At 39.5% G+C, this 16,175-nt stretch overlaps 1 protein-coding gene across 1 annotated transcript in view; it reads right to left on the minus strand.

Moving 5' to 3' along the window:
- Nucleotides 1-4,309: 4,309 nt before the first annotated feature.
- The window catches only part of LOC100710253 (phosphodiesterase 1A, calmodulin-dependent), a 44,659-nt gene continuing 32,793 nt past the window's right edge, over nucleotides 4,310-16,175 (minus strand). Inside the window, exons 6-16 of the mRNA XM_019353389.2 lie at nucleotides 15,894-16,010; nucleotides 15,654-15,794; nucleotides 15,238-15,338; nucleotides 14,595-14,720; nucleotides 13,677-13,778; nucleotides 11,317-11,437; nucleotides 8,985-9,066; nucleotides 8,661-8,781; nucleotides 8,210-8,394; nucleotides 6,897-7,049; nucleotides 4,310-6,817 (exon numbers count right to left, since the gene is read on the minus strand). Of these exons, the coding sequence (XP_019208934.1) occupies nucleotides 6,765-6,817; nucleotides 6,897-7,049; nucleotides 8,210-8,394; nucleotides 8,661-8,781; nucleotides 8,985-9,066; nucleotides 11,317-11,437; nucleotides 13,677-13,778; nucleotides 14,595-14,720; nucleotides 15,238-15,338; nucleotides 15,654-15,794; nucleotides 15,894-16,010 (1,302 nt within the window). The 3' untranslated portion in view covers nucleotides 4,310-6,764. The remainder of the gene's footprint in view (nucleotides 6,818-6,896; nucleotides 7,050-8,209; nucleotides 8,395-8,660; nucleotides 8,782-8,984; nucleotides 9,067-11,316; nucleotides 11,438-13,676; nucleotides 13,779-14,594; nucleotides 14,721-15,237; nucleotides 15,339-15,653; nucleotides 15,795-15,893; nucleotides 16,011-16,175) is intronic.

Genomic DNA, 16,175 nt, shown 5'->3' on the forward strand with positions numbered 1-16,175 from the left:
CATCACATGTGATGTGATGAAGGTACTGGTTTAATTTTAAGATTAGTCTTAAAACTTTTTTTGATAAGGCTCATAGTTGGCTTTGATAACACTTAGTTGGATCAGAAGACCCTTGAACCATCTCTTAGTTGCTGCAGGCTGTGTGGCTTCCTGAGCACTTCTTGTCCACTGTGGTGTTTTCACTCCCATGTGTTTATGCTCCACTACAACATTCATTACCTTTTGTCTCCTCTCTCTTAAAGTTTGAGTTTTGTTGTTTCTCCCTGTGTTCTCATTTTTTCTCTTCTCTTTCCCCAAACCTTCCCAACTAGTCATTATAGATGGCTGCCCTTTTCCTGATTCTGGTTCTGACTGGTTGATGAAAAAAGGTTTCTTCCTGTAAAAGAAGAAACAATCACTGGGCAAGAGTTTTTCCCACTGTTGCCCAGTGATTGTCGGAGATTTTCCTCTAATATGGTTGTTCACTTCACTAAATAAAGCACCTTGAGGTAACTGTTATATGAACTGGTGCTAAGTAAAGCGATGTGAAACAGAGTCAGGTTGTCAGGATCACAAACAACTGGCTAGCACAGGTCCTGAGAAGCTTGAGGTTGATGCCATCAGGACAAGCAGTATGTTTAGATTCTCCAGCTGTCTCCTGACCTGGCCAGAGTTCACCTTGGGGGAAGAGAGGGAGAAGGGCAAAACCACTAAAGGTAATAAAGGTGTGTGAAGTCCAGGGTGTACAGTGCAGGAGGTAGCAGAAAGCTGTGAACTAAACTTGTTGAAGAAATTGTTTAGCCCATTTGTTCTCTCCAGGTTCCACTGGTTGTCTCCATTGGTTACCTTGAACCCAATGATTTTCTTCATTCCACTCCACACATTCGTTGTGTTGTTCTGCTCGTGTCTGGCCTCCAACATCCTCCTGTAGCAGTCCTTGCATTTCCTCAGCTTCACCTTTGCTACACACTGAATTGAAACTAGTCCATAATTAAAATCACTGGAGTTCACTAAATTCCCCATCAGTTTTCAATTGGTTTAGTTTGCTACATATTTCTAATAGAAGTTTCTGATTTTAAAATGATTCTTGATCAAGCCAAACCAACATACTGGGTTTGCCGAGGAGAGAGAAGTGAAATAGGATAAATACAAAATGACTAAATGTAGGGTGATATTGAGAACACGTGCTAGAACACAGAAGCAGTGATATTTTTTCAGCTTCTTCTTCTTTTGCTTCTTCTGCTTTTTTCCTCTCCATTTCCTTTTTCCATTCCTGCCATGGCAGTTATGGAACTGATTACTCTTTCAGCAGAGGAACTGCTGCTTTATGTCATTAGGTGAGGTGAAGTGAACTGGACCCAATGATCTGGATATAGGGAAATAGACAGTGGTAAAAGTGACTGCAATTTAAACCTGTGTCCTATTAAATAGCACACTTACTTTGGTTAATGAGGTTCACTGAAATTTCAGCTACTCCCTGTGCTGTTTCGGCCAGTTGTACAAAATTTGTAGTTAAAAAAAAAAACCCATACGCACTATTGCTTCAACAGATATACACAACACATAAACTTCATGTTTTCTCTTTGGTTTTTTTTCACAGATGTACATTACTATCTACGGAGATTAGATAGCAAGTGTATTTAATTATACATCTTTTTCCATCACTCTTATTATTGACTTTGTCCCAAACTACATCCCCTCATGCTGGCTGCTGCAGTAACCTAATTTCCACTCTGGGATCAGTAAAACCAGTCAACGCATCAGTGCAAGTCTGCCAAAACATACAGTAAATTTAGGAATTTACTGATAGATCTGATAGACCCTATGCCACTTGCTTAAATTAAGTTGGCAAAGGTATGGTCTGACACAGGCCCCTCTGCTGGCAACCGCTGCCACTCAGAATTGTACTCTCAATTAGAATGAACTTGGCCAGACTTCAAAGGCTGTTGTAAACCATCAAATTGACCCTTTGAACTCAGAAAGGGAAACTTACTTATTCACAGAAGCTTTTTGGGGAAATTCTGCTGATTCAGGTCGACATTTATTACACCACCAAATAACTAACAGACTCTAACGGTGCAGTTATTATGATAAATAGGCTAATTATCAGCTTTGATCAAGCCAGAGTCTCAATGTGAATCATCTTTGACTATGACAGTCATGTGTTCTTACACCTATCTGCTGTAAATCGTGTGAACCTGCAAAAAAAAAAAAAAAGAAAGAAAGAAAAGTTGCAAGCAGTCTTATTAGGTCAGGGGTGGGGAACTCCAGGCCTCAAGGGCCAGTGTCCTGCAGGTTTTAGATATCACCCTGGGTCAACACACCTGAATCAAATGATTAGTTCATTACCAGGCATCTGGAGAACTTCAAGTCATGTTGAGCTGTGTTGGATCCAGGACACATCTAAAACCTGCAGGACACAAGCCTGTGTGGCCTGGAGTTCCCCCCACCCCTGTATTAGGTGATATGAAAAGCAGAGTGGCATTACTAAATCTATTTTAGCTCTGAAAAAATATCAGTCTCTTCTGCGTAATGTTTACCATGTTGTCTCTGTCTGTCTCCTGTTGGATGCCATATTGCTGTCTACAATCCAGCTAACAAGAGCTGCAAGTGTTAAAAAAAAATTCTAAAGTTGCAAAAAGAAAAAATGAAAAGAAGATCTCAGCAACATTTTTGTGGTGCTGAGAGTGCAAATTGCACTCTCAGCTTACATTTTAAGGCATCCCGTTAGTCATACGTTGACCTGAAACACAATGTATTGTACGGTTTAGTCGTGCCAATTTTGTGCAAGAATAGCATGTTCTGTAGCTTCTTGTGGTGCTGTTAATCAGAGAGCTGATTGGATGTGATTGAAGACACCTTAAGTGTCTCTACACAACACTAATCAATGGATAAAGAGCTGTAAGTGTTAGTGTGACTGCTTGTTAATGACAGCGGTTCCCGGCTACCCTCTGGTGGCCGGTATTTGTTGTGCAACAATAGAATGAGATCCCCACAACATCACAAACGTTGGTTCAGTCACAGTGCTCTCTGCTGGCAGTACACATTTAGTGCATCAAATTGAAAGATTGCATTTCGACATTTTCAGCAATATTTGCTTGAGTAAGGTCATGAGTGCTGTAACAAATGCTATCAAATTCAAGTTCTTAAAAGGTTTCTGGACTGGTCCAAAACTTTGTGTTCAAGGCAAATGTGCACACTTTTTACAAAAGAAGATTAGATAGTAAATGCAAATGCATGCCCTAGATGAGAGCAAATCCCAATAGCTCTATGAAGAATACACCATGGTACATGATTAACCTATAACCAGAAAAGGGTTACTGCGGCCACTCCCTGAAGAGGCCCCTCAGCTCAAAGGAGAACACTTGTTGGCCAGGCCTTACCCCATTGGGACAAGCCAGGTACAGCCATCCTGTGGGTCCACACCCACAGAAGATGCTGTAGCGGTTGGGTGCAACGTGGCTCAGACAGCAACCAGTGGTCTGATGGTCCAATCCTCAGTTACTGAAATTAGGTCCTGGATCATGGAATGTTACCTCTCTGGCAGGAAAGGACCCCGAGCTGTGTGAGAGGCGCCATCTCGATATGGGTGAACGGCCTGTTTAAGGGCATGGCAAAGAATTTCTATTGGATTTGAGTCAACACTTTGGCTAGGCCACGCCACAAACCCTCATTTTACTTTATTTTTTGACCAATTTTTTGACCAGTGGACTCACTGCTGTGTTTCACATTATTGTCCTGCAGCAACATCCAACTCTACCTGAAATTCAGGACACAAACTGGTGGCTGTATGGTCTCCATCAGGTTTTTCTTTCAGCAAGTTGTCCAGGTCCTGAAGCAGCAAACCACCCACAGACCATCACACTACCACCATCATGTTAGACTGTTGGTATGATGTTATTTTTATGAAATGGTGAAATGTTAGTTTTACACCAGATGAACTGCATTTTTTTTATTATTTTTTTTTTTAACTTTTTATTTACTCAGGTTATATTTTTCCAATGTTAAAATTTGGTTTTAACATTTAAGTTTGACAAATATGCTAAAGACTAAGAAATGAGAATGGTGAAAACTTTCACAGCACAGTAGAAAATAGGGAAAAGTATAATAGGTGGATTTAGTGGATCTTTATTTTAAAATCTTTTTTTTTTCTTTAGTATTATGTCTTTTTTCTTTTTTTGTCTTTGAAGTCACTTAATATGCATGTACTGGACAGGAATGACATTCCTGTAGAATGTCTACATAGTAAAAGCAGATACCAGAAGTTCAGATAAAAGCCTGTTGACCACCAAATGTAAACAACAAGACTGAATAAAATCAAAGGCAGAGCCAGATTTGTGAATGTTTAATACAATAATACAGAAAACAACTGTACAGTATACAGTGCACACTCTCACACTTTCTCTCACACAAACTCACACTCAAAATCTCACCCACACACAGAGTCAAAGAGCACACAATAACTATAGCACACATTGCATTAACAAACACAGTGCTCACAGAATCTAAAGAGCTTTGACTTTCAGCCATTTTGGCTCCGGCCTTTGACTCATTGCTATAGAAACTGGTGTTTCTCTTGTCACCGTGTTGATTCTATGGCACTTTTCTTTATTCACAGCCAAGAGGAGTGACAGTGGCCGAGCACAGGAACAACAAGAGCTGCCTGAACTCTGGGCTGTCGATTTAAAGGTAAATCTTATTTATTTACTCATGATCACACTTCCTTGGACTCAGTGTTCGTCATCATTTTCCATCATAGTGCTAATCTCCACAATCTCTACAATGATGGAGAATACAGTGTAATGCTATCCTATGGGTACATTGGCCCAGAATACGATAAGATGGCCCATGTTTTTAAAAAAAAGGTCACATGTAAACATGTAAAGAAATTCACATCAATTCACTGCTGCTGCTCTGCTCTCTGTGCGTTCAAACAAATTGTGTGTGTTTTTTTGTTTTGTTTTGTTTTTTTACTGCTATTAGCCATGGAAAAGGAAAAGCCAGCTGAATGGCAGTCATAGCTTTTTGGCTTCCGCATGTACACATTTTTCAAGTGAAACAGACTCTTCAGTCAGGGCTCAGATTTATTACAATCAGTTCTAACACAGAACTGACTCTGATTTGATCCTACAGATGAGCTCTGATGTCTTTTTTGGAGATTGCAGAATACTTGGTTAGGCTTAGCAGCCAGCAAATCCCTTATTAAATCTTTGTTAATCTTTAGTTACCAAGCCTCTCACCTTGGAGCTAATTCTTTCTATTAGCTTTCTTAAGTACAGCTCCCCCCTTCACCTTCTACCTAACCAGTAAACATTTAAAAAGATACTAATTAAATAAGCAAATTCAATATCAGCTTAATGTCAAAAGTGGAAAAGAAATAATAAATTACATGCTGTTTCCATGTAGTGTATTAATAGCATATTGTTTAATGTTAAACTAGAATTTGTTGAAATGTATACTGTAAAATGTGGAAGCAAGAACATGTGATATTTTAGATTATTCGAGTTTTGAGCAGCAGCTCATGACAGCTGTCAAATCATATTCTGTGATCTGTGACATCTGTGAACTGCAGCAGAGCAGCAACTAGGTCACCTCCAGGTAATGTTCACTACATTGTGCACGCAAACATTAGTTATGCATATAATACAAAATTTAATTTAATATTTATTACTTTGAGGAGGCATGTTAGACCAGCAGAAATAGTCAGGGCGGGGTTAATGAATATTATATCATAATATTTCTTCAAGTTGTAATTGAGATTTGATAAGAAAATGAATTGAAAGAGTGATTCAGTTTCAATGAAATGCTTTTGACTCAAATAAGACACCACTAATGGTGTAAACAAGCTGTGAATAACATCCAGACTCTGTCCTTCTACACAATGGCTGTATGGTTTTTTGCTTAGCTACATTTACCACTAAGCTAATTAAGCTCATTGTATGATTTTTATAACCAAACTGATTTTGGCAAAACATAAATAACTGAAATTTGATAATACATTTTTATACTGTGCATTTCAAAAGCATCGTGACTGTTTAGCCCCCAAAAATAGCCTAAGTCCTGCAGGCCAGAAGAAATAATTCTGTATGGTATTAATAATCTCAGCATAGTTAATTATGCCAATATGCAATCGGCCCCATTTAGCTTGCTACTTAGGCGGTACGATAAACAACTGCTGTAACATCATCCAACATGTTTTTGTTTGACATCATGGGTAGAAGTGTGAGATAAAAAGGAGCAGGAACAAAGAACAGAGCAGCAATCACTTTTCACACTCATATTATAAGTTTAAAACATCACACCTGTTGTTGTGCTCAGCTGCATTAACAAAACCTTGACAACTGCTTCTTAACAGCTCAGTTAATTATTATTCCTAATAACAGACATTCAGTCTCCCATCTCCCTGAATAGGGTTTTTCAGCCGCTCCACACTCTTTGGTTTTGACCTACCTGCCTGCCTCTGTTTTTATTTAAATGATGACATCTATTTCACAGACAGCATTCCTCTGAATCTCTAATAAAATCACAAAACATTTTCACCACGGTTAATGGGCCATGAAGCTGCTAAGAAGCTGTTATCTAATGAATCTTTTCACTCTGAATGTGATATTTTCATGGTCAGTTGTAAAAAAAACAAAAGGTCTAGTGGCCCTTTTCAAAGTCACTGAAGGACCACTTAGTCAGCTGCTGTGTTTAAACAGAGAGTGTGAACTCTGCACGGCAACGCCCTGTTGCCAGGGTCGTCTGCCACAGTCAAATACAGTGGTACGTTTGGCAGAGGGCAGTCAGGCATTTTCAGGCACTTCATCATCCTCTTTCTCCTCCTCTGGGGCCTCCCCTGTAAAGGTTACCACAGCTAATGGTGAGTTTGAGAGTTAAATGTCAGGAAGTTGTTACGTTTGTTGTCAAGTTCATACCATTCAACATTTGGTCTGGTGACTTGTCATGAGATTCACCAGGAGGTGAGCAGTCAGAGTTCTGTGGCTGATCGGCAGGGTTACGGTGGCTGGTTGAGGCTTGTGATTGGAGGTCCACACTTTCTTTTTCTTCTTGCGCCTTGCTGGCCAGCTCTGTTCACAATAGGCAAACACAGGGAAATATATAAATTTTCAACTGAAAAAAAAAAGTTCCATCAAATCTGGGGATCTTCTCCAAGCCTGCGTCCTTGATGGTTTGAGACTCTTACCTGTTTCTAGGACTAGTGTTGGAGAAGTTTACACTCAGTTCAGTGTTTAAATTAAACCAAAATAACTCGCATTCATGTCACTGACTTTTGTCACTTTTGAGTTTTTCCTTTGAATTTTCTCCTGCCTGTTGTACCATGGTTGTGGTTGTGTCAGTGTTGGAGGTGTTATTTACCTAGCATTAGCTGGATTGCTTGGACACTTATTTTAGTTCATAGTCTTGCACCAAGTTTCCCTGCAGCCTACAGGACACATGTTTTTTACATCTGATATTTGGTGGATATTTACATTAATGGCAAAGCTTGTGTGTGGATACATCACCACAGCAACCTGACTGGCAAATGTTTCCAGTATCAGATTCTATCTCAAAAGACGATACACTGTCCCACTATATTACATTCCCAGTATATTAGATATGATATGTGGTGCTAAGCCAAAAATCATACCTAACTCAAATGTTGACCACCCAAAGGTAAACAGGTGGCACTTGCACAAAACTTTAGAAAAAGGTGGACAAATCTCAGTTCAACAATTTAACCTCTCACTGTATTGCGGTCATGTCAACAAGGCAAAAATGACTTTGCAGTGGAAAAAAGCATATCGATTTTGTTGGGATATTTATGGGCAGCACCGTTATTAAGTTTTTTTTGTCTTACAAATTACAGCAGTCTACAGCTGAGCGTGTGAAAAAAGCACAACAAGGCTAAAAACACAAAGATGGTAACTTATATTAAAATAAGGGTACAATTTTCTTTGGCAGAGCATCTCAAGAGCATGTTTTATCAAATTGCAGATAAACATTATTTTCTCCAAAGAGACTTTTATATATTTCTCTTTGTTACACTGAAAAACATCTCTTTTTTTGAGAAATCACTTGTAGATTGTTGGATGCTTTGTCTTGTAATGGTCCAAAAGTGCAAAACAAAATAATAATACTCCAAATAAAACATTTTTTTTCTAAATTTGGTTGTAGAAACTTTACCTTTAGGAATTTACCTCAACTGATTCTGAGTTTCTTGAACATTTGTTTGTGACTGTGTGTGTACCGTGCACAGATAGTTCTTTCCATCTGTCCTTGTTGCTGGTAATGACACCAGAGAGGTGCAGCTTCAGTGCCGGCAGATCAATGGCTGTCAGGGAAAAGTCCATCTGTCCGTCATCACTGTTCCCATGGCGAACACTACTGTGTCTCTGCACTGACTCCACGGTAACTGAACCACTTCCTGTTAGACTGAAACAGAGGGAGAGGTGTAAAGAGATGAGAGGGACTGCCTTTTCCATCCGTTTATGCACAGTGCCACCGCAGATTTCAATCGGGCTGAGGTCTGGACTTGCAAAGACTTGTTCTGATGTGGATTAAGAGTTTCAGCTGTTATCAGGTCTGCTGCTTCTCTTTCGTTGTGGTTATTCACTGAGGAATTGTTCATGTTAAAAACCTTGTGTCTAATACACATGTTGAATAAGTCACTGAACCTACAGCAGTAATAGCAGCAGTACCTGGATCTCCTGTTTCCAGTCTCTCTGGCCTTCCTGTCCTCTTCTATTAGAGGACCAATCACCTTCTCTGTCGTGTCAATCAGTACACTGAAGGTTGGCTCCACAATGAAGTCTATGAAACCTGAATCCCAAGAGAAATGTTAGGATAATAGAAGAAGAGAGAGGAAAATATATAACAAGCACATCATTACTAATAATAACTTAATATTGGTTCTTTTTCTTATAATAAATCACTACCAGATAGTAAACATGAGAATAAAGTTTCACCAGCTGTTTGCAAATCCAGCACAAGTTTATGAAGTCCTTTCTCATTGTGACTCTTACCTATCTGAGACTGGGCAATCATGGTAGCTTTACGGTCACAGAGAGGAGAAAACGGGAGCCCAAGTTCAACCTCTTTATCTCCCTGGAAACAATGTAGAAAGTGGGACAATATAACACTGTGTCTTCAAGTACTCAAGTTAACTTTATGGGATTTGCATTCAGTTTCTGCTTGAGCCTTACACAATAAAACACAATGGAGACATCCTCCTCTTTGGAAACCAGCTAAAATATTTTCATCATTACAACATGGGCAATAGAGTCTTTCAGTGTTTCAGAGTGTTTCAGTGATAACACAAAAATGTATTCTTACTGATACAAGTTGACTGGAATTCGTTGGGTGGACTCAAAAAAGTTAAGTGTTGTATAACAAAACAAACAGCTATGCAGTATGCAGGTATCTGTAAATGGTATAGAGCTCATACAGTTTCTAGTAATAATATCAATTATGTCGGCTATGACAACTGAAAAATGCAGATTTTATTCATTCTAAATGGCTAATTAGGCTAACGTTACCTTTATTTGTTAATGCAGGAACAATTAGTTAATTTTTCTTGACTGGTTGATTCATTTTTAACAAGAACCAAAAACATGATTTCCCAAATAGATCCAAAACGCCATGGCTCTTTGTGAAAAAGTAATTTTCCCTCTGCCAGATTATAACAAGAATTTACTGTGGTGTATCACAAGTTTGGAGTTCAATTTCTCTAGCCACACCTGTTCTCAATCAATAAATCACTTAAGTAGGACTTGGCTGACAAAGTGGAGTTGACCAAGGTAGTCATCTGCCACAATCCAAAGAAATTCAGGAACAAATGAGAAACATAGTCACTGAAGTCTCTCAGTCTGGAAAAGGTTATTAAGTCATTTCTAAAGCTGTGGGACTCCAGCGAACCACATAAATGGCGGTGAACCTTCCCAGGAGTAGCCAACCGACAGCAACGACTTATCCAAGGGGTCACAAAAGAGCCCAGAACAACATCCAAAGGCTACAGGTCTCACTTGTCTCAGTTAAAGTCAGTGGTGTGAACAACTCCAAGATAAGCAAGACACAGGGCAAAAATGGCCTGCATGCCAGAGTTCCAAGAAGAAAAACACTGCTAACCAAAAAGAACACAAAGGCTCATCTCACATTCGCCAGAAAACATCTTGATAATCCCAAAGACTTTTAGGAAAATACTCTATGGAACCATGAATTCTGTTGTCTACCTGCTGCTGTTCGTGACCTCAAGCTGGAGCACACTTGGACTCTGCAGCAGGACAATGATTCTAAACACACCAGCAAGTCCACCTCTGAATGGCTTAAGAAAAACAAAACGAAGACTATGGAGTGGCCTACTCAAAGTCTGGACCTCAATCTGACTGAGATGCTGTGGCGTGACCTTTAAAAGGTGGTTCATGCTTGAAAACCATTTAGTGTGGATGATTTACAACAATTCTGCAAAGATGATTGGGCCAAAATCCCCCCACAGGGCTGTAAAAGACTCATTGGCAGTTATCGCAAATGCTTGATTGCAGTTGTTGTTGCTGCTAAGGTTGGCCCAACCAGTTAAATTAGTTTTAGGTAGCAATCACTTTTTCACACAGTGATTTTTTTCCCCTTAATAAAAAACACCTCAATTTAGAAACTGCATTTTGTGTTTAGTTGTGTTATTGCTGTCTAATATTTACATTTGTTTGACGATCTGAAACGTTTATACGGAAGAGCATTAGGGCCACTGGAAAAAAAAAAAAGTGGGCATGTCTCTTTTTTTCTTCTTTTCCTGAATTCTGAGAAAAAAAGTCAGAATTCTGACTTTAATCTCAGAATTCTGACTTTAATCTCAGAATTCTGATTTTTTTTCTCAGAATTCAGGAAAAGAAGAAAAAAAGAGACGTGCCCACTTTTTTTTTCCCAGTGGCCCTAATCCTGTTCCGTACATTTAAGTGTAACAAACATGCAAAAAAAAAAAAGGAAATCTGGAAGGAGGCAAACACTTTTTCACATCACTGTATATTAGGAGTCAAGTGAAACTGATTTACTTGTAAGTCTGGAAAAATTAATTTTGCAGTAGGCATTACAAAGAGAAGGGTATCACAATTCTGTGTTATTATATGGAGAAATCCTGATTTAAAGAACCTTCTAAATTGTTGCTAAGCCATGATGGGAAATAGCAGTCAAGGGTTTACTAATACACTTTTACAAAGTATACAATCACTGACAGTGCCTGTGTTACACTGATTTTTAGTGTTTTATTGTTTTACAGAGGATGATTCCTTGGCTTGATTTGATAGTTGATTTTAAAGTCCATGAGGATCCTCAAAAATGAGAACCCTCACTGACAGATGTTTGTACCTGTCTAAAAAATTCCTCCATCAGACTGTGGGTCCAGCGGTAGTGCAGTGGCCATGCTTTGGCTGGATGGCTGATGTCTGCAGCATGAAGCATCAGAGACAAAACCTTCACTTTGTCTATACTGGAAAGAAAAAGGAAACAAAATAATTTCATTAATATCTGTCATTCAAAAAGAAACCATATTACCTTGAACAAAAACTGAGCATCTACTTTTTTTGACCTGTAGAAGATCAGCTAAGATGTCTTCTGAGACTGACTTGTGAAGGAAAGAAAGTGCTCTGCTACAGCATCTGATGTGTTATGTGAACAGTGCTGTGCCTTTTATTTTGTATTTTGATCATATTGTGCAGACTGTACAGTTCTCCCCGCTGCTGCAGCAACAAAAGCAGAACCAGCGTGTTGACAGGCTGATGACAACGTCTTCCCCCAAAATTCATCCAAGCGTGAGCTGAGAATCACGACAGCTGCCAGCACCCCCTCCATACACACTCAGACATGCTTACACACAGAGACACACAGATACACATGAACACACCTCCGCAGGTCCAGCAGGACTGACAAACATAGAGGAGATACTGGACTCTGGTACTATTCCTGTGATAGCTCCTACAGGGACGCACAGGGCAATCTGGTCCAGCAGCCTGCAGGAGCTTATGTTGGGCCTTTTCACCACACTCCCACAGATGATCTGGTCGTCTCTGTCAGATAGACTAGCCTTGCACAGTCTGCCGGAAAATCTTTTATGAAACTGCAGAGGAATCTAATTTTACATGTTTGAGTGGGAAAAGTCATTTTTGTGTGAAGAATGAAAAGTATTCGTAGTTCAGGGTATCAGCGGGTTTAGAAATGGTAAATATTAGATTTTTAAGATGAAATTGAAGAAGTCTATTTACATAAGAAAGACAGAAAGACATGTTTCACTCAGAGAATTTTATTTACCTAAAAGGTTCTTAGAAGTCTTACAAAGTTCAGGGTTAAATCAACCAGAGGCTCGATATAAAACAATGTGGTGACCTGAGACAATAGAAAGTGAACGACAACTTCAAGCGACAACGGCCGAAACAACCATCGTGTACAAGAAGTGGGCCTACTGGAGAAAAACCTTTTCTACACCTCTATCATGAGCCACTAAAGTGACTACCAGTGAGAGTGAAAAATATTGTTGACTGACATATCACCTGGTAGTAAATACATCAGCCGGAGCATCTGCAGGCGACCAGCTGTCAGCTTCAAAGCACTGCGCAACAAGCCTTACTTGATCTTTCTAATGTCCAGCTCAGGGCATAATTCTGGTCACAAAAGGAAATCTATGAGAACAAGATGAGTTCTCCCATTCACTTTATCAGTCTACAGTGTCAGCTTGATAGTTTAGCAACATATTGAATACAACATGATGCTCATTTTGTAAATTATGAACTTTATCAGAGGGGAAAGGGGGATGAAGGAGAGTATACCTTACTTCCCAGTGTGACTTCCCAGTGATTGACTGGTACTAGCTATTACACCATGTGTGCCCAGTATGCCTTGGTTACTATGCTCAGCTGGAGGTCTCAAGACGGGACCTCACTAACAAATGGGTGACATGATGGTGGCACCATCTAAGCTATAGTCTATGGCTGTGTGCTAACACAGGAACTAATTTTATGCCATCGACACAGCACCATCTTAAACATAATTAGCTGCTGCATCTGTTGCAGTGTTAGCTTTCACAGCTGTAAGCCGACCGTTATCGTGAGCTTTCCTCCAAAGCCAACAAATAAGTGACATTTTTCACGGCACGATTTTATAATTAAAGGCTTTCAGGTTTATCGTTTCTTCCAATGACAGACTGCAGACATTCTAAAGTGATATGAGCCAACATTATCTGGAGTCACCAATATGTTGTACAAACTAACCAAAAACATTATCTATAATATCTTATCTGCAAGAAGGACCCTCTCCTGAATCAATTTTATTGGCAATTAAGGCCTCAATTTTGCATGTGGGAGAAATTAAGGATCTGCAAAGATCCTGTTTAATAATACAATAAATTGACTTTTTCCAGTTTGCCAGTTACACAAAATTTGTGGCCACAGCAGGACGTGACATGCTATTTTCATGTGGTGGAAATAAACTGATAGAATGAATCTGTTTCTTTTTACTTTTCCATCTGACCTGGAAAAGTTTGGTCACAATGATACATTTATGCAAAATAATATATTTATTTATTAAATAAAGTTGTGGAAAATATGAAAAGTACACGAAGGCATGGATACATTATGTTTTGTTTTTTAACAAAACAATGTATCATTGGCTATCACTGATCTAATGATAGCCAGTTATAAAGGTCAGAGGTCACTAATAACGGCTAGAGTTCTGACCTGTGTGTCTGTGTTAGGGCATTCCTCATGGTCTTGATCTGCTGGAAATGACAGGACATGTCTGTTGACATCACCATCTCTATCACCAGAGACCTCAGCTCCCTATGAAAAATAAATAAATAAACACATCCAGTAATCACCAATCAGTTCTCATCAAAGAGTCCACACCTCTGAAAGTTTATCAACTTGACATTGTCGGGACACTGTGGGAACTCAGTAAATAATGAAGGTTTAGGATAAAGGTTTTGTTTTAAAGTCTGGCTTAAAACACCTTTTGTTTCATTCTAAGAAATGTATTATAACAAAGTTATATGTGTGTGTGTGTGTGTGTGTGTGTGTGTGTGTGTGTGTACGTGTACGTGTACGTGTACATGTTTAGACATCTTTGTGAGGACAGAAAATTGGCATGCTACTGTACTTGTGGGGACCAACAGTCACTTATCAGGACAAAATGCCCGTCCACACGAGTTTGACGGCATTTTAGTGGCTCAAAATGTGGTTTTAGTGTCAGGGTTACATGGTTATGGTTAGGTTTAGGCTGAAGGTTAGAATGAGGCATTGATTTCTGGTTAGGGTAAAAGGCTACATCTCATTATGTCAATGAGATGTCCCCACAAGGATATGACTACACACACATACACACGTGTGTAGAAAACACTTTAACCAAGGAAACATATTTAAAATATTTTGAGTCACCTGATTTTTACAGAATCTGCTGGGAATTCTGTAAATATCATCAGAACAGTAAGTATTTTAAAATAGCCCTTTCATTGTCTCTTAGAGAATGAGTTCTGTACATCAACACAAAGGACACAAAGTGGAGTTTTGTATGTAGTTGTGATGTCAAAGCTCAGGGTAAGGGCCTTTGGTGCATTAAGATGGAAGCACAAACATCAAGCAACGGCAGTAAGGGCAAACCTCCAGTCATCTTTGTTCAGGTTGACCAGGATATTCATGTCTTCTTCTGCCATCAGCCTGTAGGCAGCGCTGACATGATAGTTCTCCAGCACTGACCTGTCATTGTACAGAATGGCCACTTCCGACCTGACAGACAGACAGACATGACATCCAATCAGATATCTTCTGCAGTTTGTATACAGAAGCCCCAACATCAGCAGATTTCCTGTTGTTCCCCTACTTAAGATTCACATCTATTCTTTTAATATTTTAAACCACACTTGCTGAAATTTTTGAAAAAAAGAAGGGTGGGGGGACTCCAGATGAATCCCACTGTGTTTTTCCTAGAGCCTCCATAAACCTGTCACCATGCTTTTGAATCAAGCACCTGGAACTCTGTTGGATGAATTCACAACTCATCCAATGAACTGACAGATTTCCATTGTTTTATTCTGTAAGATAAATATGTTTTTCATGAGTCTTTAAACACAGGCCTAATTAATATGTGATGTACTACATGACAAACTTTATATTGTTAACTTTATATTGTGTTTAGTGTTAAATGTCAAATATCAATTATCTTAAGTTAATTATCTTGAGAAAAACTGTCCCTCTCAAATCAGATCCCCTGATAACCTACATGAAGTGTTATCATCTGCATTACCTGGTGTGGATGTGGAAGTTGTTGGTGGTTCCTGTGTGTTCAAAGTCGTGAACTGCTGCGGCAAAAACCATTGCAAGAATTTCCAACTCGCTCAGCCAGTGCTGCACACATACACACACATGATTAGTTAGCTTAGTGAGCTGTCTTTGCAAACCATGTGCAGACAGCACAGTTACACAACAAGATTGTGACAAAATGATGTCTACATGGGTGTTTTTGAAAATTTACTTCTGTCTTTGTGTGGGCTAATTTAAGGTTTGGACATCAGCAACATTTTGGAAAATGAGGACATGCTGCGTAGTCCTAGGAAAGACTGTTTGAGGATTCAGCTTTTAAGGGTCGGGTTTAGGTTAACAGCAGTGTAAAGGGATGCCAGAGGTTCCCCACAAAAAGATGTGCACGTGTGTGTGTGTTACCATCAGTCCAGTGTGTAGCATCAGAAAGTGGGCTGTCTGAGTGACATCAGCAGCATGGATGAGGTTGTGGTAGGGGTTCCTGTGTTTGCTGTAACCGTTCTCAAGCGCTTCAACAAACTGCACCAGAGCCTGCACAGGAATCTGAACACAAAACTGTAAGTTAGCACAAGGACTAAATGTACTTTCCCCAGTATTAAGTCCGCCCACCACCAGATTTGAACAAAGTTAAACCGCGAGTACCCTGAACCTGTTGATGAGGTCATAGCGGGTCAGAAGGTCGTAGACTAGGAACTTGAGGGCGTGCTCTCCTGTGGCCTCGTGGAAGGCAAAGACATCAAAGGACCACTGATCCACCTCCTGAGAAATGCATCAACAAATACCATCTCACATGTAAGCTATGATTACAGCAGGGGGGTGTGACATAAAGCTGGTGAGACCTGAGTGAAATGAAGATTTCTGCCAGTAGAGGGCGCTGTCCTGATAATGTTTGCTCAAACAAGAAGGATATAAAACTGAGATTAA

The sequence above is a fragment of the Oreochromis niloticus genome, linkage group LG16, assembly GCF_001858045.2.
Source record: "Oreochromis niloticus isolate F11D_XX linkage group LG16, O_niloticus_UMD_NMBU, whole genome shotgun sequence".
Classification (NCBI taxonomy): Eukaryota; Metazoa; Chordata; class Actinopteri; order Cichliformes; family Cichlidae; genus Oreochromis; species Oreochromis niloticus.